Below are 24,907 nucleotides of genomic sequence, written 5' to 3' on the forward strand. Positions count from 1 at the left end.
TCCTTTGTCAAGGGCTGCATGTAACTCTGATGGTACAAATGAGCCGCAGTTGATTCAGCCATTTCCCACCTGCTGAGTATTCAGGTTATTTCCAGTTTGTCTCCATTACAGACAGTGCTTCGCTAAGCGGCCTTGAACACATAGCCCCACACACATGTCCAGGCACACGCATGCCTTTCTCGAGCCTGGATTTCCCGAGGTGAGAATGGCTGGGTCAGAGGCTGGCTGACATTTCATTTCTACTGCAGGAGCCCCGAACAAGCTCCCCACGCCTGGGACGAGGACGACCCCTGCATCTCTAACCCCTTTCTCTCCCCCGCAAGGTACGAGGTGACCTGCCAAAGCTCAGAGGTGGCCAAGGACATCGTGGTGCCCTCCTTCGACCCCAAGAGCAAGCACTGTGTGTTTCAAGGTGACCTCCTGCTGTTCAGCTGTGCCGGCGCCCACCCCAGGCACCGGAGGATCTGCCCCTGCCGGGACTTCATCAAGGGCCAGGTGGCCCTCTGTAAAGACTGTCTCTAGCAGCCTCCGGCTCGGCCCCGCACGCACTCTCCTGGGGAAGACGGTGGCTCCAGCCCCATCGGGGCAAGGCCGGTGGGCAGAAATCATCCGGGGACTCTCGCCAGAGCCTGAACTCTTTTGGCGGGAGGCCTCGATTTGGTGTTGGTCCCGCTGCGGTCGGAGCATCTCAGCGGAGTTCTCACCGAAACAAAACGAGAGTCGGCATCAGGCCGGGCGCCCGGCTTCTCCTGGCACAAATTAGTTTTTAATTTTGGAGAAGCTACTGCAGGGAGACTGTCTGTGCAGCTGCTCCGGGGTAGAAAGAGAATCTCAAGGTTCCTTTAAATGAAACAAAACCAGAGGAGGATTTGGGCTAGTTGGAAAGAACTTCGTATGGGAACATTCCTAAACCCATTAACTTATTTATTTGGGAGGGAGGGAGGGGGAGCTGGGGAGGGCAGAGAGGGATTGATCACGTGTCTTGTAGCTTCTTCGATTTTCCACTGTTGGCCGTCCACCTTCACCATAATATTACTTCTGTCTGCTTTGGGCAGGGTGCGCTGTGGGGTTGATGGCATGCTTAGGGGCAGCTATGGGGACCTAGCTCCTCAAAGTGGATGGTGGCAGAACAGAACAAATCTTGTGTGCTTGCCAGACGGCAGCTAGGGGACAGGCTCGGAGGCCGTGCTCTTTCCCCCTTAAGAGAGTTGTCCTCGAGCTGAGATTTGGAAGGCAGTGAAGCTGGTCCCTAAGAACCAGTGGCGCCACCGGAGCTGGGTTCTAGACGGATGGGCTTGTGTTGTATTCCCTCTAATGTCTGATGTCACTGGAGTCCAGGGAACGGGGCTCTTGGTGAACTTGATGCTGGCTCGGGGAGCAAGGGCAGGCCAGGGTGCATGTGCACTGTCCTGGCCACACTCACCTATGAGCGTGGGTGCGGCGTGCAAGGGGTAGGAATCTGATGCTGGCTTTTACTCCAGGCACAAATATGTGTGGGGAGCGGGGGCGGGTGAGCCGCTTGGCAGGTGACCAAACCGTGGAGTCTCCCCCGCCTCTGCTTTTGTGTGAGTTCCCCCGGTCCTGCACACCTCCACCCCGTGCTTCAGTGCTGTGCGTGTAAGCGTGTGTGTCTCCTGCGATGCCCTGGCATCTACGTACTGGTAAGAGTGAGCCCTCTTCTCTGTCTGGCGGAATGTCCCGCTTATGAGCTGTCCCGTGATCCGTCCAGCCCTCACTCATGCTTCTGAGTGGCTTGGTCGCCGAGCAGAGCAGCTGGGCAAGGCTGATGGCCTGGGTGGGCCTTCGGGACGTGAGGTTAAAGTGAGAATTCTGCTTTCTGAGGACCAGATGGAGTGTGGAGACTTGAGTTATGGGAAGTTAGATTCCACCTGCTTCTGGATTCTTCTTGGGTGTAAAATTAATATCAAGTGCACAGCCAGCCTTTTTTTCTTAGACCCTCTGTGGGTCTTAATTGCACCTCCCATCTCAGAGGATGGAGGGACGGAGGAAGGGCAGCAGGGTCTCCCCGACCCCATAGGTGGCCCACATATGCCAGGGAGAATGCTGGCGGGGAGGTCTGTCTGCTCTGAGCGTGGATGCAGGCACCCGCCCGTCACAGCCTGGCTGAGAACAGCAACAAGGATGGAGGGTGCGAGGGCCTGCGTGCTTTAAAGCTTTGCAAGCGTGGTTTCCTGCAGTGGGAGGAAACAACTGCCATCCCTGCTGCGGGGAACTGCTTTTCCCTACAGATGGGACTCCTGGCTGCAGCCTCGCTGGTGGCAATTTGCTTGAGGGCCCAGACCTGCGATTCCTGGGCCGGTGCTGCCCTCTTCTGGGCTCTTCTAGGAGCTTCCAGTGCTGAGGACATGAGTGCCGGTGTTTGACCAGCAGGGGGAGCCGGCGGGCCGAGACGAGTTTCCCACTCTGCCAGATTAAGCCATTTTGCAAGAGAGCTGTTAACAGCCAGCGCAGGAACTCTGAAAGCAAGGAAGTTGGAAAGCCCTGTTCTCAGAAAGATGCTGTGCCGGGCTTGTGTTCCAGAAGCTGCAGGGATTGTTTGCTGCCTGCCCCTGAGCTCAGGGACTCTCCGCCTTCTGGAGACTTCCTCTTCTCCACGTCAGGACTCTCAGGTCAGGCAGCCAGGAGAGCACCTCCCCCATTTGAAGATTCCTCCGGCTTCCCCCCATTTCCAGTAATGGAAGTAAGCCAGAGCTCTCTGCCCGCAGGGCAGCTGCTCCTGGGGCAAAGAAACCCACACTCCAGTTCTTGAGGGCATTATGAACAGAGGCGGTGACACTGAATGTATACTGGCTCTCAGGCCTCCACACACGTGGCCCAAGTCTGGTCAGCGACCCAAGAGGACATTGGGATAGGGACCTCCATCTGCCCTGCGCAGGAAGGGGTGCGATTCCTGCCTGCCCTGGGAGAGGAAGGCGCCTCTCAGAGTGTGGGCTGGGATCCTTCGATGGTTTTGCCAATGCCGATCTTAATAGAATCCTAAACCAATTAATTGGTAATTGATGACAATTCCACAGGGAGAGAAATCCCCAATCAGGATTAGTGTCTTGTGCTCTGAGCATCTCTCATCTCTTGCCTGGTCTTTAGTTTTCGTACATTTTTTTCCTAAAAGATTTGGGATTTTTTTTTTTTTTTTCTCCTCCACTGTGATCCTAAGTTCTTAAAAAAAAAACTCGAGGGAAAACATTTAATTTATTAAAGGAGAGAAAGCTTTCCTTTGAAATGTAAAGACTTTCGGGAGGAAAAGTTCCTGAAAGGGGAAACACTTCTCACGCCACTAAACACCTCATTTATTTCTTGTATGTAATTCGATTTGCACACGTACAATTGGAGAAGCTTTTTGCATTTTTGCTTAGATTGGGTTTTGTCACTGCTTATAGTTTACTTTTTGTGTGTGTTTTGCTGTATGTTTGGAGATATTTCTTTGGTGATATTTATTTTTTCTCTGAGGTGCCTTTTCACTTTTCTTTCGGGTTGGTTTTTGGAATGTGGGGTTGGTTTTTGGAATCTGGGTTTTGTTGAAGGAAGCTAGCAGACTCCCCCAGCTTGGAGATAGGACGTGCCCTGGCATCACTGCGGGCAACTCAGGCTGGGCGCCGGAAATGCCCTCCAAGCCCCCCTGGGCCATAGTGTAGGGGCACATACACCCCCATGAAGCCATGAGAACCCCCAAGAAAAGGTCTGACTTCCTCCAGACCAGCCCATACCTTCCCAGGCTGCTCAGCCAGGTCCTCGGGTTTGTTTGGGGACTGCTGGTTGACATGTGCCACCCCGGGAGCTTGGTGAGGTCTGGCCGCAGCAGAAGACCAGCCCTGTCTGAGGGGTTACCCTGAAGGGAAGCAGGCCCTGCTGAGCTCATGGAAGCACTGGCCCAAAACCACTTCATCTGCTTATTAGCAGGATGAAGGGGAAGAAATACGCACCCCCTTTTTTTGTTTCTTTGGCAAGCGTGGGGTTCGATAAAAGTGACTACTCAGCTTTCCGGTAAGCTCACTTTGGGGCGCCCCAGTGCAGCTCACTGGTAGTGAAGCCACAAGTGTGACCGGGTAGACAGAAACTGTTCTGTTTATGGGTGGATTTGTGCTTTTTAGACCAGACCAAGGCAGGCCACCGCGTTCTCCGAGGTGGTTTACCTAGATTGTGTATTTAATGGGGACATTGCCACCCTGTCCCATGCCCCCCCAATTCTTGATTTTAAAAAAAAGGTCTGTTAACGACAGGCTCTGTTGTGTTACTCTCCCAAGCCTGGAATGTTTTATTTATTGAAAAATATTTTCATTTCCACACTGGCTTCATTCTAACCCCATCCATCCCTATGGGGCTGCAGAGCACCTTATGTGAAGAGATGGATGGATGTAGAGAGATTCAGACTTCTTTAGGAAGGTAGGAATTTCCTAAAGTGGAGGGCGGGTTCCTTTCCTTCTTGTGGGCTTCAACAAAAAAATGGAAAACCAAGTTTTTATAGCAAAAGGCCAAATTAGCTGTCTAGTGTCCGATGCAGAAAAAAACTACCCTAGCTTTCTTAGCACTTAGGGTTTTTGTGAGGATTCAGTTTAGCAGTGAATTAGCAGTGTTTAGCAGTGTCTGGCATATAGTAAGCCCTAGTAAATGTTAAATATTGTTGTTATTTGCCTTTCATAAAATCCAGAAAAAAAGAGCTGAGCTCACTTCCTATCATTGATTCAAAAGTAGTACCTACAGGAGAATATTCCAGGTTGATGGAATGTTGTAGGACGTAGTGGTGGAAGATACCTGAGTCCTGTGTCCACCCTGCTGGTTAAAATGCACTGACTGGAAAATATGCCTGACTTCAGCCCCAGATGGAACTGGGCCGCAAGAATTAGCAAACTGAACATAAGAGGGTGACCTCTGGCCACATGCTGGACCGCACCTCACTCTTATCTTCTGGACCCTTCCAGGGTTTTTCTTTGCAGAACTTGGTGAGCTGGAAATTAAAATGAAGTCTCTGACAGACTGTCCCCTTAAAGTTACCCATCTTCCTCTGAAATGCAATGATAGAGGCGTTTCTGTTTTTTATTGAAGGGGAAAGGAATGACCAATTGAACTTAATCGCTCCCCAGGAAGCCCCTTTTGGCGCCCCCTGCTGGCCAGGGTGGCTCCTCCACTGTCCAGTCCAAGAGGATCAGACTCCCAGGCTGGTTAGTTGTCACGTTTCTATCACATTAAAGGTTATTCTATGGGGGGTGGCGGGGGCGTCTTCAGAGCTCCAGGAGGCTGCTCAGGGCTTAATGATGTTTTCCGAGATCACCTGAATGTCAGTTTGCTTTTTTTTTTTTTTTTTGGTTGTGGTGGGGGCGGTGGTGGTTTCAGCCTCTTGCTTCCCTAGATAGGTTTAGAGTTTTATCTCCTCTCCTATCTTGGCCCTATTCTGCATAGATTGCATTTGTGGAAAATGGAGGAATGTGTTGGAGTCCGGTGTCTTTTTCAGATCCTTTGGATTCTCTTCAGCTGAATCAGCAGTCATTTAAGATTGGAATTTACCTTCTTCAAAGCATCATTTCCTCTATTTTTCCCAGATCTTGTGGAGACTTCAGATTAACCCCCAGGCCCCTGCATCCGGTGAGGCACGGCAGAGGGACGCAAGGGCAGCCGTGCGCTTGTGTGGCGGGCAGGGCCCCGCCTGGGTGCGTGGGGTGCAAGGGTGGTCCTGGAGGCTCAGAGCCGTTGCGGCGCTGGAGGGCTCCCTGGGCCAGCCAGCCAGGAACCTAGCACAGGCAGCCAGCCCTGCCACAGCTGAGATGGAACAGATGTCGGACGCCTTCGCTCACCGGCCTGCCCGGGTATGAACAGGACGAACAAGAGCGGAACAGTCTATGCCAAAGGAGATGGTGACGTCCTTTCTGCTGTAGTTGCTGTCACAGCCTTGATGTCTGTAAGCTAATGGCCATTCGCGTCTGTGTCTTCAGCCAGCTCCTGGTACAACCATTTTCTACTGTTCACTTCTGGGGTTAAGTAGTGCAGGATTCTGCAAATGAGGTGTTGCTGTCAAATGTACTGTACCGGCGTAGAGGGCACTGCTTTGTTTTCCACTGTTGTAGAGAAAACTAGGGAGAACTTTATTTTTCAATAAACTTTTCTTGTGTGACAGATGGAAGTGATTTGGGGGCAGGGCGGGTGGGTGGGTACCAGGGCGCCAGCAGGACCCCGTCCAGCTGCGTCTCACCGTTTGCAGGTACGCTGCCGAAAATGCTGATAGGAAGGTAGGTTGAAGGGATTGGGGGGCTCACTGTGGAACACCCTTTCCCTTGTATCACACCCACCAGTACTAATTGCACAGCACTCTCCCTGCCCTCCGCTCACCTAGAAGGGAATTGCATTTGCAAGTAGACTGTTGTTCTGTTTGTTTGTTTTGTAGGTAACTGTACTACGTCAGATGTTTAAAAATCTTTAAGGATGTGCTAGCAAGATAGATAGCCCTTAAGAGGCTATCAGAGGGCTTATTAGACCTGGAACATGTTTCCCCACTTCAGGAAGAGCACTTTGGGCTCAGTGTGGTCTGTGAACACTCGGTTAGGCACAGGTCCTGGGAACAAGGAAGTTCAAGTTCATGCTCTCACCAGGGGCTTGTTGTGGGGATGGTGGAGGGCCGTGATGCAGCCTCCCCGAAGCTGGTGAACCTTCTGGTCGCCGCCCGGAGCAGAGACACCATGGGAGAGAGCCGGCATGTTTGATGGGACACACGTCCCCAAGAAAGGTGAGCATAACTTAAGTGCCTAAGTTTGGGGGATGCCACAGCATAGCTGCCACAATGGGAACTATACTAAACAGTAAATACAGGGAGAAAACCCGCAGAAAAGAAACCTATTGAATATTGCGTTTCCCAGACCTGGACAGTGTCCATCTTTTCTGTGCAACATGGTAACTAACAGCCCATAGAACATGCCTCAAAATGCTGTTGGCTTAATGGGATGCTCTCAGCATGCCTTTCTCTCCAAGGTCAGTGACCTCACCACCTTCCCCTCCCCGGCCTGAGGTAGCTGGGGGGCGGGGCACAGCCATCCCTGGTGGGGGGGGTCAGCTCCAGGCAACACCACATGGACGTATGTGGCTACTCTCTTCCCCTCCCTGAGTGGGGTGTGAGCCTGACCCCCCGCCCGACACCCCATCTTTCACCCACAGCAGTGCCAACCTTCACCATCACCTCCCCATACCATACAAAACAGGTCAAGGTCTTTATTGGTCACCGTCGCCCGGACAAACAGCAGTGCTAGAGGTACAGAATGTTGCGTGTGGGGAGACCGTTTTTTTTGTGTGTGTCTTTTTAACAGAATCGATGCCTAACGCTGCATAAACCGAGAACAGCTTGTTCCTTACAACGTGAACAGACTGTAATGTACCATTACCACTTCACACAGCATATAGATAGATAGATACATATATATGGATAGATTATATAATTATTTATTACAAATAAACTGTAGTTTCACATCTCTCCAAAAGGGATCCTGTGTTTACACGTACGTTCGGGTTCTGAATGTACAGGAAAGGGTCAGGGGCTGAGTTCGACCATGCAAAAGCTCACACATCTATCACTAAGCACTTTAAAAATAGAATGGTCTCCTCCTTTAGAACAAATCTGGTGTTTAGATTGAGGATTAGTAAAACAGTATGAAATGAATGAAATACATGGACAGAAATGAGGAAGTGATAAAGGGGTGAGGGACCAAAGGGTACGGTCTTCTCTTAAAATCTGCCAGGAGACTCCGGGCCCACGCGGAGGACCCAGGAGGTGGGTCTGGGGAGCTGCTATATCCCTTGGAGGCTGGGAGCACCACAGAGGCATTCCACCAAGCAGACTTCGTATCCGCCCCACACGAACCTCTTTACTGCAGAAGATGGAAAAGGTCAGTCCTCCCGCTGGAGACGGGGCCCTGCTCCGTGCTCAGTGTCCTACGGTGTTTGGCGGGGGCAGCGGAGGGGAGCAGTGCAGTCCGACCTGCGGGGGAGACCTGGTTCCCGTGAGCACAAAGGAATTGAATGTTCAGCTAAACAGCAGTACCGTCTGCCTGCATGGAAAGCTCTCGTGGTCCTGACAGTCTTCATGCAGATGCAGGGCAGCCGGCCCCCTTCACTCGAACATCTCGTAGTGGCGCGTCTGCCTCACCCTGGGCACCATGTCGACGAGGAGCCTGAGAAGAGAAAGGCCGGTCACCCCCACACAGACCCTCCGCAGCCCTGGGCTTGAGCTCTTGGGAAACAGATGGGGGCTTTCTGTTTTTCATAAATAGAATTCACGTACGGTAGAATTCCTACAATTCAGCGGGTTTTAGTACAGGCAACCATCACGCCCACCTAATTCCAGAACATTGTCATCGCCCCCCAAAAGAAACCCCATGCCCCCTAGCGGCCACTCCCCACCCCATCTCCCCCTGACAACCACTAACCTACTCAATCTCCATGGCTTTGCCTACTGGGGATAGTTCCTATAAGTGGAATCATTCAAGATGTAGCCTCTGGTAACTGGTTTCTTTCACTGGGTGTGTTTTCGAGGTTCATCCATCTATCAGTAGCATGAATCGGTATTCTTTTTGTGGCTGAATAAATACTCCACTGCATAGCTCTACCACATTTCATTTATCCATTGTTAATGGACATTTGGGTTCTTTAAAACCCGCATACGTTGGGCATACGAGTTGTCTCTACTTTTTGCCCACTGTGAATAATGCCACTGTGAATGTTCATGCATAGGTGTTTGCGTGGATGTGTGTTTTCGTTGCACTGGAGTATATGCCAAAGGGTGGGACTGCTGGGCCAAATGGTTGGTAGCTCCGTGTTTAACATTTTGAGGAACCGCTAAGCTATCCCCAAAGCGGCTGAACAATTTACATTCCCACGGGCAAGATGTGGAGGTTCTGATTTCTCCACATTCTCACCAACTCTTACTGCCTCTCTCTTTTATTATAGCCATCGTAGTGGGAGAGAGGAAGCATGCTAACATTTAAAAGCTCAGCGCCTTTGGGAAACTGTTCTCTTTTCAAAGGCCGACTCCAGCCTGGATGCTGGATGCAGAGCCAGCGGTGCCCGCTGGCACTTCTTCTTCAGTGAGAGGCCTCAGGCTGGGCTAGAACCCAACGCCTGGGGCGGCTTTTTCTACATGTAGCCCTCCTGCTCTCTAGTGTGAGGTCCCGGCCTCTGCAGCAGGTGGCCGAGGGGGCTTGAAGGGTGAGGACAGACACCCCACACGCCTCGCTGGTGCATCGCTGCGACCCTCACCAGAGACAAAGGGGCACGAGTCTTCAGGCACGAAGGGTTAAAGGGAGGACCATTCAGTGAACGGTAAAGACAGCAGACAAAAGCGGGCCCTTCGTGACTGAAAGCCTAGGCCCCTGCTCCAAGTCCTTGCCACCAGAGTATGCGACGGCTGCAGGGGGCTTTTCCAAGTCTCCTGACCTCCCCCGGGGGCGGGAGGGTCACAGGTACAAGACATGATCAAGACATGATCGTCAGGGGTGGGGGATATAGCGCCCGTGGCCGCCCGGAGAGCAAAGAGGAAAGAAAGAGCACTTACTTGACCCCGTAGGCGAATATGGTGAGGCCGATCAGCACGCCGATGCTGCCGTCCAGGTACCAGACCGCCGAGTTGTGCTTGAACACCTCGGCGCTCAGAAGAATGGAGAAGCCCATCACGGCCCCCACGAGGGAGTTAAACCCTGGAAGAGAAGCAGACAGGGGCTGAGGGCAGTGCCCGGTGAACTTGCTTAGCCACCAGGGAAACTACCCAAATGCCAGGCATGCCTCTGCATCCCGGAACGTGTGCTGGAAGGGATGTTCCAGAAGCACTTCTCGGGTGATTGATAGCCACCCACATGGCTTGACAAGTCTCTCTCTGCTCACATGTCACCAGGGACCCCCCTGGATGGAGCTGTCACCCTCACCGTCCAGCCCCTGCCAGCCACCATGCCCAAGTGACAGCCTGTGTACGGTTCCTGTCGGCTTCCTCCCACGCCCTAGGAACACAGGTCTCCAGAGGGGCAGGGGCACCAGGCCTGCCAAACACACAGGGGACACTCAATACTCAGGAACTCACATCTGTCCAGTGTCTGCTGGGCAAGTACACAGCTGGGATCGTCTCAACTCTGTGAAGTCCGATCATCACCCTCGTTTCACCAATGAGAAAACGAAGTTGAGCAGAGTGAGTGAGGTTTAGTAAACTGACCAGGTTACACAGATCGAGAGGGGCAGGGCTGGGATTCCACCTGAACCCACGTTCTTTCTCTGCCGTGTCTCCCAAGTCACCCAAGGATGTTTCACTCTCCAGGAAGGAAAGGCGAAGACTAGGGTGCAGAAAGGGCAATCCAGCCAGAACTGGAGCTAACAGACGTTGATCACCATCTCCTTTCACACACGTCACCTCAGTGGGTCCCCACGACTGAGGCATCGCACTTCCAGCCTACCTGTGCGTTTTCCAAGGCCACACGGGAACGGGGTCTCGCCGTGCTGTGAGCCACAAGGCTCCTCGCCTGCCCCAGCATAACGGGGGCCTGAGAGCAGCTGCAGGCCCACGCCGCCCGGTGGTCCCCTGGCAGCTGCCCATGCAGGCCAGTCACCTCTCCGACAGCAGGCCTGCTCCGTTCCCTGGCAGCTCCCCCGGGGTAAAGGTGCCATGCTCCTGCTGAATAACCTTAAATGCATTCACTGTGGGCTGCACCACTGCGGGGGGGTGTGGGGTGTTGTAAATGAAGTGCAGGGGGAGAAGAAGAAGAGTGCAGGGTAGGGATGACTTAGGCCAAGCCCTGTCTCAGGATCCACGGGGTAGACCTCAACAGGCTGCCCCTCAACAATGGGACCGAGATGAAGCCGGGCCTGCAAGGACATCTCTGATTGCCCGTTGCATCACACCCTCTTCTCTCCCCTCCAATCTCCATCATCTCCCCACGCCAGGTCTCAGCTGAGGACTCGGCCTTGTACTTCTTAGAGCACACAGGTTCAGACATCTTCCCGACGCCAAGGCCACCCCCCGCCTATGCCTGCTGCCCTCCCGTACTAGCTGCTTCTCCAGTTACTGCCATTCCTGTGTGAGACTGGCGCCTTCATCCCTGTTCACTGGAGGGCTTTGCTCTTGGATTTCTCCTCCCGCTCCTGGGTCACTCCCACTGGGATAAGTCTTAGCCTCATCACCCACCTGCACCTCCTTCCTTGACCCACCGCGATCCCCATTCACTACCGCCCTTCGCAAAACTCCCTGGAGAGCTGGCTACCCCATCACGCCTCCCGTTCTCTCTTCACCCCGTCCCACTCAGGTCCCTCCCTCCCCCCCAGCGCTGCCCTGGTCCTGGATGGCTCCCGGCTGCCACAGGCCATGGTCAACGCCTCGTCCTCATCGCACGCCCTCCTAATAAGAACACATCTCTCCAGCCTCAAGGGGACACTGCGCTCTGCTGCTTTCCGTCTGTGCACTCTAGCGGTTCCTTCTCAGTCCCCTTTGCTAGACCCTCCTCCTCGTCCCCATCTGCATGCCTGGCTTAGTCCCCCGAACACTTCCTCCGCCTGTGTTCTCCGGCCAGGTTCTCACCTCCACCCCATAAGCCAGCATCTCCCTAGCTCTCTTTCGTCCTGACCTTTCCCCTCAGCTGCAGACATATTAGCATCTCAAACTGAACACGCTCAGAGCAAAAACTGCTGCCTCCCCACGACTCACCCTCCGGCCACCCTCTCCGTAATCAGCGCCCTCGGCCACCTAGCTGCTGAAGCCAAACATCTAGGAGCCCAGCCTGGACTTTTCTCACATCCCGCATCTCAGCCACCCATCAAGTCATTCTTGCTGACTGTCACCCCCCAAACCCGCCCCCAGTCTGCCCCCTTCCCGCTCCCCCTCCTGCCCACCTCCCCCATCCTCGCCGTGATTCCCCTCGCGGCAGCCAGACTGACCTCTGCAGCGAACAGCAGCCAAAGCCCTCCAGCGGAAAAGCCGCCCAGTTCTGAAAACCATCCAGAATCTTCACGGCGGGTGAGCCCTGCGGTGACCAGCGCCCCCCTCCTCGGACGCACCAGGCCCGCCGGTCCGCTCCTCGTCCCCCCTCCGGCCACGCCACCGCCTGCAGCCGCCAGCCCCGGCCGGACCCCTCCTCCTGGGGCCTCCCACGCCGCCTCCCCAGCCTGAACCCAGAGCCCCTAAGGCGGCTCCTCCGTCCCCCAGCCACACCCTCCTACCGGCGCGCCCTTGCGGCTCTGCTCTCCGTTACATGACATTTTTACCGTTTTTCTTTTTGCAGACATCCCTCTCTTTCCCACCAGAAATGTCGGCGAAAGGACAGGAGTTTTGTGTCTCTCCTTGCTGTGCTCCAACTCCCAGAACAGGGGCTGGCGCTTCTCGGGGACTCGATTGATTGCTGCAGTAAATACTGAGCTAACAGATGGAGGGAGGGGGGAGGGGAAGGCACGGACACGGCCTTAGTCAGGGACTCCTACCGGCTGGTCTGGGCCGTCCCGAGGGAGAGACGAAGCCACCACTACCCAGGCTCTGGGGGCCTCCCTGCCGAGGCGGGCCTGCGGCTAGAGCTCTGGGGAGACAGCCCCCCGAGAGGCGGAGGACTTACCCCTGAACTTCAGGGTGTGGTCGGAGGCCCCCTGGAGCGCCAACCTTCCCCACTCGCGTTCACACCTGGCGGAGACTTCCAACCCAGTTTCACCTCAATACAGGTGACAAGGGTTAGCAAAGGCAAACCCGTCCACCTCCCTGCCACGGGGGACCATATCCTCCAGAGGCCAGTCCAGGGAACTGGGTGGAGAGGGGCTGGGACTTGCTGGGAGCCTGCAGCGGGTGAGGGCTATTCCAGGCGGGGTCCCCACCTGCCCTGCCGTGTCTACCTGGGGATCCCGGACCACCGTCCGCAGGGAGCACTTCTACCCCTCCCCGAAGGCCTCCACTGCAGACAGCAGACCTGACAAAGCGCTCTCTGGGTGCCCTGGGGGTAGCGGGAGGGCAGGGCTGGCATCAGCTTCACCTGAGATGTGTCCCACCAGTGCCAGATCCCAAGGCCAAATCTCTAAGCCTTCCACCTTCGACCGACAGGAGACAGGCGCCCTTCCCCATGCTACGTCCTGGCCTCCCCTTCTCAGGGCCGCCCGGGGACAAGGCTGCAACCCAGGCCCCTGGGGTGTTAGTTTCCGTGGCTCCTCCAGGCTCACTCACCTCTAGATGATGGGAAAAAGCACCCAGCGTGCTCCCCACCTGTTCTCCACGCGGCTCATGTAGCTGGCTCCACTCCGCCCTTCTGTCACCGCAGGGTCTCTCCCAGCTCCTCGCACGCAGAGCGCTTTGGAACTCCCCCCTCTCTGTCCTGCCCATGGTTTTGGCCTCTGCATATCACACCCTCAATTCTGCTTCCATCTCTCCCCAAGGAGGGGGACAGCGGGTCCACTCTGAGATGGGGGAGGCCATATTTCTCTCCTGTCTTCTGATACATCAGGATCATCAAGATATTTCCCCTCTCCCATTAGAAGAGGCTGGCATTTACCCTCTTGCGTCTGGCTGTCCCTTGAATCTCCCTGTTCTTTTTAACAAATGGAATCAGACCAGTCCTCTTAAAAATATTCTCTGCAGCCCACGTCTTTTCTCAGAGGGCCACCAAAAGCGTCCACAGAGACCACTACTCTGTCAAGGGGCTACCTGGGCTGGGGTTTACCTCTCAGGCATTAAGTTGGGGGAATTTTGTTTTGGGGGGCGGCTAGAGGAAAAAGGCAGAGACGAGCTGGAGATGGCTGCTGCCCCAGGGCAGACTGGAATCCTTCACTCCTCTTTCTCCATCTTTATCGTGGGTACCAGTGGGCCCCCGGAGCCCTCAGAGAAGCCCGGAGGAGCTCAGAAAGGCTGCAGAGGGTGGGAGGGTCCCCCAGACAGCCACGAGATGTCCACTCGCTCCACCAAGTCACCCGGCTCTGCCAGCCAAGGACCCACCAGCCTCCCCTTTCGACAGTGGGGGGACCCACCCACCCCATGCGGACTCCGGGTGGTTCACAGCTGATGGAACTTTCACCCTGTTCACCCATACCTTCCAGGAGTCTCTGACCTGCTCTGCTCTGCCCACCTGTGGTTATGACAGAGCCTGACATTTCAGCTGCACTTCTTATGAGCCTGTGCGAGGACACTGGAACCAGCACACCCGGACTCGGGGACGATTCCGTACCCACCCTGCCGCATCCTTCAGAATTTTAGAGGCTTCCTAGCGGCAGCTACTCCCCAGGAAGGACACTGAGCCCACAGGCCACCCATCTTCCTAGCGAGGCACACAAGGCCCCATCGGTCACTCACCTCTGGGCCGCTGTCCCCACCCCACCCAGGCCCATACGCTTGTTCCATCTGCCTGTTAAAACCAGGGCTCTTGCCAAAAATAAACGCTGTCATCATCTTAGAAAACAAAATAATGTCTGAGGCGATCTTGATTAGAGGCTCTAACAGTCTGGCTTTGATGACTAGATAAGAATCTGTATAATTAAACACATATTAATTTTATGCAGGAAATTCTGATTCAAAGTTGTTCATGTAGTTGAAAACCACCACAGACTCTTGGTACTTTAGAACAGTCAACCCAGGCCCCTCAACTCGGGTTTCCAGCTGTCCTGCGGGCAGCGCTGGAGCCCGGCTGCTGGCCCCTCGTTCAGAACTCCCCCCAGGTACCTTTCCACAGTCTTCCTCTGTCTGATCTGTAGTATTAACTTGCTGCACAAAATCCTTTTGCCTTAAATGATACAAAGCCAGCTTCAGCCTAGTCCTATAGCAATGACCGCATGCTGACTAAACATCCAAAGCAAGAAAACCAGCCGGGCATGATGTCCCGCGCTGCGCAGCACAGCGTGGGGAAGGAAGTCTGGAATTTACCCGCACCCTGTGGCCCCCATTCCCCTGAAGATTTGCCTCCTGACTGTAAGGGCACGGCCCAGGGACAAAGGCGCAGTGCTTCCATCCCGCTCTTGAACCACGGAGAGGGGTCATTACAAACAGAAGTGGACGGTATAAGTGAAAACTGTTCCACCAACAGGGCGGGGCAGCCTGGCCCGGTCCACACACGGCTCCAGCTTAGCAACCAGCCGCCTCACCAGGTGACAGGTGAGACCCGCCCACCCTCCCTCCCTCCCAGCACCAGAAGCAATTGGCTGGACTTGTAGAGAAAGCACTTGGCCTGGCCCCCTGCCCTGGGCCAGACCAACAGTAACGGCAGGCATGGCTCCCGAAGCCCAGCCGGCCCCCGACCTCCCCACATGAGGGAAGAACAGGGAGGAGATACTTACAGATGGTTCCCTAGTTCTGCTAATCAATGAATGAGGAAAATCGGGATCCCAGACAAGGCAATTAGCAGGAGGCTGTAATTACTGCCGCCTATTTAGCTGACACTCCCACCGAGCGGGGGACTGCAGTGTGACAACCACGCCCCCTGATGGCCGGTGGGGGGGGGCCCTCATGGGTGACAGGCTAGGGGACCGGGGTGCTGCCTCAGCTCTTTGCAATAGCGCCCTCTGTCTTGCTCTGCCTGTCTGTCTCTCCTCAACCTCCACAGCCAATTCATCCCCGAGCCCTGCCCATGTTATAAATATCGCCGACCCTTCCTCCATTCCCCCATATCCCCCCCCTGCGCCAGGCCACCACCCCGTGAGGTCCCCAGAGACCTCTCCCCTCCCCCCTGAGGCCTCTCCACTCTGTTCTCTACCTTGATGGCCACAAGTCTCTTTTTAAAACATCCATCATATCACCTCGTCTGTTTAAACATTTAGCAAAACATCCAAAATCCCACACTTGACCTAACATCCTGAATGGTCCGCCCTCGCCCACGTCGGGGCCCCTCATCCTGCCCTCCTTCCTCTCACCCCGCAGATGCCCCAGGCTCCCTCCCAACTCGGCTCCCTCTGCCTGAGGAGTGCCTGCCCCCGGCTTTCTGCCTGTCGGTGGAACAATTTTCACTTGAACCATCCACTTCTCTTTGTAATGACCCCTCTCCCCAGGTCAAGAGTAGGATGGAAGTACTGCATATGCATGTGGATGGTTCTGTATGTGCAAATGATGACATCAGGAGTTATTTCATTAGAAACACACACTTCTCACCAGGGGCTTCTCTTACGCCATATAAAATGGTGGGACGTTAGGACAAGTGAAGCCTAAATAGAAACAGCATCTGGAACGCCTATAAAGCATTAGGTGAAGTCACCAGTCGAGGGAGGGGCACCCACTGTTCTGAGAAGAAGGGGGTCAAGTCCCATGGTCACGGTTAGGGAGGGGACAGGGCCTCCTGCCTGGGTCCACATTCAGGTTCCCGGCCCAGTGTCTCGGCTGCAGTCATCTGAATACAGAAAGTGCTGATATCTCTAAGTCAGAGGGGCTCTCTGACTTAAGGGATCAACTCAGGGCAGACAGAGGAGCGCCTGCTGGGTACTCACGACCCGGAGCCCCGAAAACTGCACTGACTGGTGCAGCTCCGCCCAGGCCTGCCTTCCCGTCCCTCGTGTGCAAGGTAAAGAGACTTGGAAAGGAAGGAACAGAACACGTCGCTGGAGATTCAAGGTCCAGCCGGACCTCTGCTCTGTTCAGGCCTGAAGGGTGCAGGCAGAGCTGTGCCGCTCAGAGCAACAGAGAAGAACCTCGAAGGTGGCTGGAGAACCCACACCCAACCTCCTGGTTAATGCTCTCAGCACAAGGCTGCCTGTGCTCTCGTTCCTAAAGAAAGGAGGATTCCACAGCCAAAGGAGGCGTTTTCCTTTCCAGCTTAAAAAACACCAGACCACAAAAATCACAGGGAGTGAACACTTCTCCCGCAATCCTGGAAGCATCACTTTGACCTCCTGCCCGCCTGCCCCACCGTGCAAAAGCCCAGCTCCACACACGGCAGGGCACCAGCACAGGATGAGGAGTCCACGCCCATACCGCGTCACCATGCTCGTCACTTCGGAGAGAAGGGCCCTCTGACCGCCATCTGCCCCATGCTCAACGCATAACAGCTACCCACACGTGACTGCACCCACGTATTGCACACAAGAGAGAATTCTGAGAATCTGAGGAGCGGGGAGAGGTTCTTTCCTTAAAAAAGAAATCATGGGAATTCCCTGGCGGTCCAGTGGTTAGGACGCAGCACTTTCACTGCCGGGGCCCGGGTTCAATCCCTAGTTGGGGAACTAAGATCTCACAGGCTGTGCAGCGCAGCCGGAAAAAAAAGAAGAAAGAAAGAAAGAGAGAAAGAGAGAGAGAGAGAGAGGGAGGGAGGGAGGGAGGCAGAGAGAGAAAGAGAAAGAGGGACCTCCCTGGTGGCGCAGTGGTTGAGAATCTGCCTGCCAATGCAGGGGACACGGGTTCAAGCCCTGGTCTGGGAAGATACCACATGCCATGGAGCAACTAGGCCCGTGAGCCACAACTACTGAGTCTGCGCTCCGCAACAAGAGAGGCCGCGACAGTGAGAGGCCCGCGCACCGCGATGAAGAGTGGCCCCCGCTCGCTGCAACTAGAGAAAGCCCTCGCACAGAAACGAAGACCCAACACAGCCAAAAATAAATAAATAAATTTAAAAAAAAAAAGAAAGAGAAAGAAAGGAAGAAAGAAAGACCTAACGACCTCTGCTCTACTTTGTGCAGGCACACCCACCAACCCACCAGCTTTTACCCTTGGACCTCCCACCCCAGGGCACAGGGGCTCCCGTCTCTATTCCCGACCCCCAGAAACTTCACACGCTCCAGGATAAAGAAAAAGAAGACAGACAGGCAGTGGTGTCCATCACGTTTCTAGTTTACATGCCAGCACTAGTTGGCAAAAACGGAAACGTGCTTTTCCTACTGTCACACATCCTCCTCTGTCAGCCCAAAGGCCACGCAGGACACAGAGGGACACTTCTGCCTGGTTTGGGTCTTGAGCAGAGAACACACGTCTCATTGCCCTGGCGAAGCCCTGGTCACTGCAACTTCAACTCCCAGGTAAGCGTTCCACTAGCTGGAGGGGGAAATGCACGTGGAGTGTTCACCAAGGAAACCTGCATAGAATCCAGGGAAGACATTTACTTTTTATGTGGAGCAACGCACCTCAAATGCAAGGCTCTGGGAAGCCCTTTGTGCTCCATGATTGAGAGCCTGGGGAGCCCTGGCAGGAGGTCCCGGTGGAGGTGCTTCAGGAAGAGTGTATTCAATTCCTAGGGCACGAGACATCTGCCCTGATAGGAAACCCTGAGAATCATTAAACAGCCTGGGGGGAGGGGAGGACAGTGAGGAACAGATTCCAAATTGTTGAGCTCTTCTGCAAGACGAGCAGCTAAAAGTGACCCAAGCAGCATCTTCCCTCACTGTGAGCTCAGCCCCTAGACACCCTGGCCTTACTCACCATCGGTTATGAGGGCTCTGCTGGTCAGAACCTTCCCCAGCATAAACTTCAGCACAGCCAGGACGCTGCAAAGGATCCCACTTAAAATGGAGACGCTGAACAGGAAATCATCCTAGAAGAGAAAGTTCCAGATTTCAACAGTTCAGCTCAGGCTAGAGCAGATTGCAAACCACTGGCCTTTGTTCCCAGAACAAATCATCAGCGGAGCATGCTGCCACCAGGTGGGGTGTATTGCTTGTTTTTATACCTCAGTTACCTGTGTCACTGGGAATCGAAAAAGATGATCAAAAACGAATAATCCAGACTTACATTTCCTTAGAAACCGATTACATACTTCTTTCCCTGTAGGAGATTCCCCTTCCCGCTATCCTGCCAAAATGGTCGGCAATCACTGATCAATAATGGAGTTGGTCAAATGCTAAAAATAGTGACTTCTATGTAGAGTTTTCCATGGATAAGTCAAAAAGCAGCTGACTGCAAAGTCTGGAACATGTAAGTAGACCACTGGCCTAAGAACAGAGCCAGCTGAACTTGCCCATGGGGTCCATTATGGCTGGAGCTACTTATAACCGTATTTTTTCCTTAACTTCGCACAAGCAACTGGAAGTTCAAATATAGCCTTCAAGGTGGGAAACGGTATCTAAGATAAATTGATGTTATCTTAGCACTTCCTGTAAGTTGTTAGCTTACCTTTGCAAGCAAATGCATGAGTCACATATGCAAAAGCGAGTAGCCCCGTATCTATCTCCTGACAGCAGGGCCCACAGGGCCTCTCAGCTTCGGGCTCCAGGCATCACTACCATGAAACACAGCCTCCAGATTCCCCAATATTAAAATGCCACTGCCAGCAGAAATCTCATAAAGCATCACATATACTCAGTGAAATAGGATTCCTTAAGCTGTTTATCAGTCAAATAACAGAAAGCTGGGAAGAGGGAAGACAGCCTGTTTCCCTGGGTTCAAAACTCAGCAAAGTGATCTGAAAAATCACCTTGCTGGAAACAGGGTATCTGCAAAGCATCAAAGCATCTCCCCCAAGGGAACTAAGATCCCACATGGCGCACGGTGCAGCAAAAAAACAAAAACAAAAAGCACCTCCTGCACAACACTGATCAATGGTGGTTGGTTTTAACAGATGTCCACAAATCCTGTGCTACTCCCTCCCCAAAAAGGCACAGCTTAATTCCTGCCTCCACTGAGCGTCGACTGGACTCATGACTCGTAGCTAACAAACAGAATACGGAAAAGAGGAAGATAGTGACTTTACAGGGGGGAAACCCAGTAAGTGATCAAGACGAGCATGACCACGCATAAGTGACGCTGCTATCACGTGCCTCCGGATGGGATGGGGCGTGAAGAAGAAGAAGGCCTCTGGGTGTCCTACCCCCAAATCCATAACCTCATTTGAATCGTGAAAAACCATCAAACAAACCCATGTTGAGGACAGTCTACAAAACACCTGAGCACTACTTTTCATACATGTCAAGGTCATGAAATTTCAAGGTCGTGAAAGACAAGGAACCACCAAGAAATTGTCACAGATTGGAGGCTAAGGAGATGTGAGGACGAAATGCCACAGAAACAGAAAAGGTCATTACATGGGAAAGCCGGAGAAATCAGCGCAGAGGCTGGAGTTGTGTTAATAGTGTTGTCATCCCCTAGTTTGGGTAATGGCACCCTGGTTATCTACGTGAGACGTTAACCTTAGGGGAGGCTGGAGGGAGGAGATATGGGACCCCTCTGTAATGTCTTTGTAACTGATATATAAATCTGAAATTATTTCAAATTTTGAAGTTTTAAAAAATAATCACCTCACTGAAGTTTCACTTCCTCAAATGACCAGTAAGGACTGTGCCAAACCTGTCCTCTGGACGGATCCCCAGTCCGGGCTGTGCATAAGGTTAATGCACCAGGGGCCACAGGGGCGGGCGGCGGGGAAGGACCCCCAAATCCAAGCTCTCTTCGTGCAGAAACTCAGTCTAATTATGGGAGAGGGTGCCCATAAGAAAAAAACATGATTAAGGAATCACGTACCAACATAGACCCAGATGCAGATAAGATTCAAAAAGCCTAAGTTGGTGGCACTTCCCTGGTGGCGCAGTGGCTAAGATTCCACGCTCCCAATGCAGGGGGCCTGGGTTCGATCCCTGGTCAGGGAACTAGATCCCACATACATGCCGCAACTAAGAGTTCGCATGCCGCAACTTAGGAGTCCACCTGCAGCAACTAAGAACTGGTGTGACCAAATTAATTAATTAATTTTTTTTTTTTTAAAAAGCCTAAGTTGGGAGACTGAGGCAGTCCATTAAGTACTGTGAGGCCCCAGATTGAGAAGGTGAATTCTCACTTTGCTCACCCCATGCCTAAAGCCTTTCTGGCTTCGCCCGATCTGTTGGCAAAGCCCTCACCCCTACATGTTCAGAGACAGAGAAAGGCTGTGTTCACCCCATCCAGGTCCCAGGGAGCTGGAGGTTGTGGTTCTGCTCCCACCCCCAGATGCACCTTGAGAAGAGCCGGCATGGCTTTGCTGGTCCTCCCCTGGGTCTGCTAACCCGGGGAGCAAACTGCTGAACAGGGGCTTGGCTGACAAAGGGCAGTGATATGCCAGCAGATCTTTGCTCAAACCTAGACTTCATTGCTTACTGGGGAAACAAACCCAAGCTCTCAAGTCTCAATTCTCTCTTCCATAAAGAGCAGTGTGATACCCACAGCCCCCGGCAGGCAGCTGATGTGCAATAAAATGTAGCGACTGTTATTAAAGGCCCCAAACGCATTACCCACACTCACTTATTCCACCAAACAGCCGCGCTAGGTGCTAATGGTGAGGCCCAAAGTATGGTAAGCACCGCTATAAAAGAAACACAGGGAATTTATTACCTAGAAAGAAGCACACATGGTGCAATGTAAAGAAACGTAAGAGAAACTACGATTGGGGTCCACAGTGGCTTATCAAGGGCGAAGGGGTGTTTGGAACCCATGGCCTGGAATCCTGGAGGAACAGGAGATGGGGTTTGTGATGTGATAAAGTATAATAGAAGCATTGTATAATAATTAAAGGCACCGGAGCAGAAGCCTCGCTTAGTAACTGTGTGACTCTGGGCAAGTCACAGAACCTCCCCCCGCTCCTCCTCCGTTTACGCATCTGTAAAATGCAAAAAAAGAAGAGACCTGCCACCCCTGGTGGCTGTGTAGTGTATCCACAGGGGTCAGCAGGAACTATGTTTCCTGGAATTCCCTTGCTAGGTGTTTCCAAGTCACACTCGGCCACCAGAGACATCTGTGTGAGATTCAGAAGGTGGAGGTGAAGTGGCGGCCCCTCGTCCTGAAGGCAGGTACAGGGCACCAGGTGCTGCCGTGCACGTGTTGTTGATCCACTGGGTCAGCCTGGGGGTGGGGTAGAAGCCAGGCCCTCAGCTCTGCCAGCTCCCACTGGATCCCCTCCTCCAGCTTCTCTGAGCCCTGAGCCAGCCATGTGTGCAGCTTCATGACACAGGCTTCCTCTACAGGTCACCCATGTCACCGAGGCTGAGAACGGGAGGGTCAGATGTGGCTTCAGGCCACCTTCAGGGTCCCAAGTTGTCCTGCTGTGCTTCCCTCCTGCCAGGGAGCCCTGCTGACTTCAGGCCCAGATTCCGGAGCAGCAGCTCCCGTCATCCTGCACGGCCCCATCCCTGCAACAAAGCCCTGTCCTGACCACTTAGAGAGGTTCCGCTACGCTGCTTGAACCTCACATACTACTCCATAAGGATGTTCCAAAGTGCTCCAACAGTGCCTGGCACAGAGTAAATGATATATTTAAATATTCAGAAGCCAACTTGCAAAACTCAGGTTTTTCCTATCTGTGGCTTATTCCTAGCAACCACAGTCTGCTCCCAGGATCAGCTCTGAAGGAACATTTGCCTTCCCCAAGTCTGGGAAAACAGAGACTGTGGCCACCTTGAAGCCTCATCCAGGCTTTGCTCGCCATTGCTGTGCTGATCGGCTTCAGAAAAAATAAACCCTGAAGAAGGACCCACGGAGGACCTGGGCTGGCACAGACCCGCCAATGCCCTTGCCCAAAAACAGCTTTCAACATCCTAGAACTCGCTGTGATTTTCCCACCCAGAGCCCACCTGGCTCTCCTCTCTCCACACAGCCACCACATCTACTGTTAGCACGAGCATAATGTCACAGAGAAGTAGTCATCAGCCTGCTCAAGACATCAGGCCTTGCTATGGACTGTTTGTGTCCTCCCCAAATGCATTATGTTGAATTCCTAAGCCTCACTGTGATGGTATTTGGAGATGGAGATGAGGGAGGGGGCCCTCATGGTGGTATTAGTGCCCTTATAACGAGAGGAATAGATTTCTCTCTCTCTCTCTCTCCACCTACACACATTGAGGAAAGGTCAGGTGAGGTCACGGTGAGAAGGCAGCTGTCTGACCCAAGGACAGATCCCTCACCAGACACTGACTCTGCTGGCACCTTGATCTTGGAGTTGCAGTCTCCAGAAACATGACAAATAAAAGCCACCCAGTCTATGGTATTTTGTTATGGCATCCTGAGCTAAGACAGTCCTGAGTGTAATACAAGGAGTTTCTGAGAGGATTCCTTCCCGAGAGTCAGAGCAGACCTGGCTGAGGATGAGAAATTGCAACCCGAGTAGGTATGTACCACCGGTAGTTTCTCTCAAAGTGCAGCCACACCTGTCATGTCCCACATAATCCTCACAGCCCAGTCAAGCAGGCATCTGAAAGGTGGAGAAACAGATGCACAGAGGTTAAATGACTTGCCCAGGGTCACTCAGCTGATGGCAGGACCTAGATTTGTTCCCGGCTGTAATCTGTACCAGGATGCCTCAACCATGGCCTCCTAAACAGCTCTAACATTGCTGAATGTGAACCCTGTAAAAACAGAAGGACAGGCATTTCCTCCTTAGGTATTCTGTTTCCACTGTTACCTATGCTGGGCTGCTGTGATTTCTCACAGCTGGATCTTTATTGAATGGATAGAAGATCAGGGCAAAAAGGTTAAGACAACTAGCCACTCACTCAGGAGCCCAGGATAACTGCATATTAAAGGTAATGCTTACGTAAATCACGTCCATTCTGTCAAGCTTCTTTATGACCTTGTAGTGGTGAAGGTCTTTATAACCATCACAAAGCCATAAAAGACTGATATATTTGACTACATGGAAAACTAAAACATATGCAGAGGATAGGTTATATACAAATACAAACTAGGAAAAATGTTATCACAAAGGGTTAGTCTCCTTAATACAGAGAGCTCTTAGAAATCCAAAAGAAAAAAATTAAAAAACTAATAGAAAATGGGCAAGGGACATGGGCAAAAATAAAACAAATTTTAAACATATGAAAGATGCTTAAGCACACTCATAAAAGAAACAAAAACCAAAACTACACCAAGAGGGACTTCCCTGGTGGCGCAGTGGTTAAGAATCCACCTGCCAATGTAGGGGACACGAGTTCGAGCCCTGGTCTGGGAAGATCCCACATGTGGAGCAACTAAGCCCATGTGCCACAACTACTGAGCCTGCATTCTAGAGCCCGCAAGCCACAACTACTAAGCCCACAAGCCACAACTACTGAAGCCCATGCGCCTAGAGCCCGTGCTCCGCAACAAGAGAAGCCACAGCCGTGAGAAGCCCGCGCACTGCAATGAAGAGTAGCCCCCGCTCGCTGCAACTAGAGAAAGCCCATGCGCAGCAACAAAGACCCAACACAGTCAAAAATAAATTTATTAAAGAAAAAAAAAAAAAACGACACCAAGATACCATTTTTTCTCAAACCAAAAGTATTAAAAACTTTCACTCCTTGAAAGACACCATCTAAGTAATGAAGGAAAGTCACAGACCAGGGAAAAAAAATTTGCAAACACATTTGTTAAAGGATTTCTATCTAAAATATATTAAGAATTTCTACAACTCAATAAGAAGAAAAAAGATGACTCAATTTTTTCTTTAATGAGCAAAAGATTTGAACAAACACTTCACCAAAGAAGATACATGACTAGCAAATAAGCACATGAAAAGACAGACAACATCATTAGTCAACAGGGAAATGTAAACCAAAACCACTATGAGATATTGCTACATACCCATTAGAATCAGTAAAACTAAAGAGAGAATACAGATTACGGTAAGGATTTGGAACAACTGGAATTCTCCTGTACTGCGGGAATGAATATAAAATGGTACAGCCACTTTGTAAAAGAGACCAGCCAGTCTTTAGAAAGCTAAATATGGACTCACCATAGGACCCAGAAATTCTACTTCTTGGTATTTATCCAAGAGAAACAAAAGCATTAGTCCACACAAAACCCTGCACACCACTGTTCTTACCTACCATTTTCATAGCATCAAAAAACTGGAAACAGCCTAAATGTCCAACAAGTGGTGGATAAATGAACTGTGAAACAGCCATGTGCTGGAATACTACTCAGCAATGAAAAAGAGTGAACTAGTGCTGCATTCAGCAAGAACATGGCTGCACTTGAAAATCATCGTGCTGAGTGAAAGAAAGCAGACACAAGAGACTCAACAGTTCGTGATTTCATTTCTATTACATTCTAGAAAGGAAA

General features: G+C 52.5%; 2 protein-coding genes and 1 long non-coding RNA gene across 14 annotated transcripts in view; 2 read left to right on the top strand and 1 right to left on the bottom strand.

The window, feature by feature from the left end:
• The window catches only part of MGAT5 (alpha-1,6-mannosylglycoprotein 6-beta-N-acetylglucosaminyltransferase), a 374,663-nt gene extending 368,539 nt beyond the window's left edge, over window positions 1-6,124 (top strand). For all 9 annotated transcript variants that reach the window (XM_082465860.1, XM_082465863.1, XM_082465859.1 and 6 more), the window contains one exon: window positions 324-6,124. In XM_082465860.1, coding sequence (XP_082321986.1) covers window positions 324-522 — 199 coding nt within the window. In that variant the 3' untranslated portion in view covers window positions 523-6,124. The remainder of the gene's footprint in view (window positions 1-323) is intronic.
• Window positions 6,125-6,191: 67 nt separating this feature from the next.
• Window positions 6,192-7,388, top strand: LOC309662770. The gene is made up of 3 exons (XR_014264937.1): window positions 6,192-6,239; window positions 6,395-6,733; window positions 7,308-7,388. It is a non-coding gene; the product is annotated as an uncharacterized lncRNA (long non-coding RNA).
• The window catches only part of TMEM163 (transmembrane protein 163), a 419,722-nt gene continuing 402,013 nt past the window's right edge, over window positions 7,199-24,907 (bottom strand). For all 4 annotated transcript variants that reach the window (XM_082465934.1, XM_082465933.1, XM_082465932.1 and 1 more), the window contains 3 exons: window positions 18,329-18,440; window positions 9,548-9,689; window positions 7,199-8,168 (listed from right to left, as the gene is read on the bottom strand). In XM_082465934.1, the coding sequence (XP_082322060.1) occupies window positions 8,108-8,168; window positions 9,548-9,689; window positions 18,329-18,440 (315 nt within the window). In that variant the 3' untranslated portion in view covers window positions 7,199-8,107. The remainder of the gene's footprint in view (window positions 8,169-9,547; window positions 9,690-18,328; window positions 18,441-24,907) is intronic.

The sequence above is a fragment of the Balaenoptera physalus genome (assembly GCF_965194825.1).
Source record: "Balaenoptera physalus genome assembly, chromosome: 6".
NCBI classification, from domain to species: Eukaryota; Metazoa; Chordata; class Mammalia; order Artiodactyla; family Balaenopteridae; genus Balaenoptera; species Balaenoptera physalus.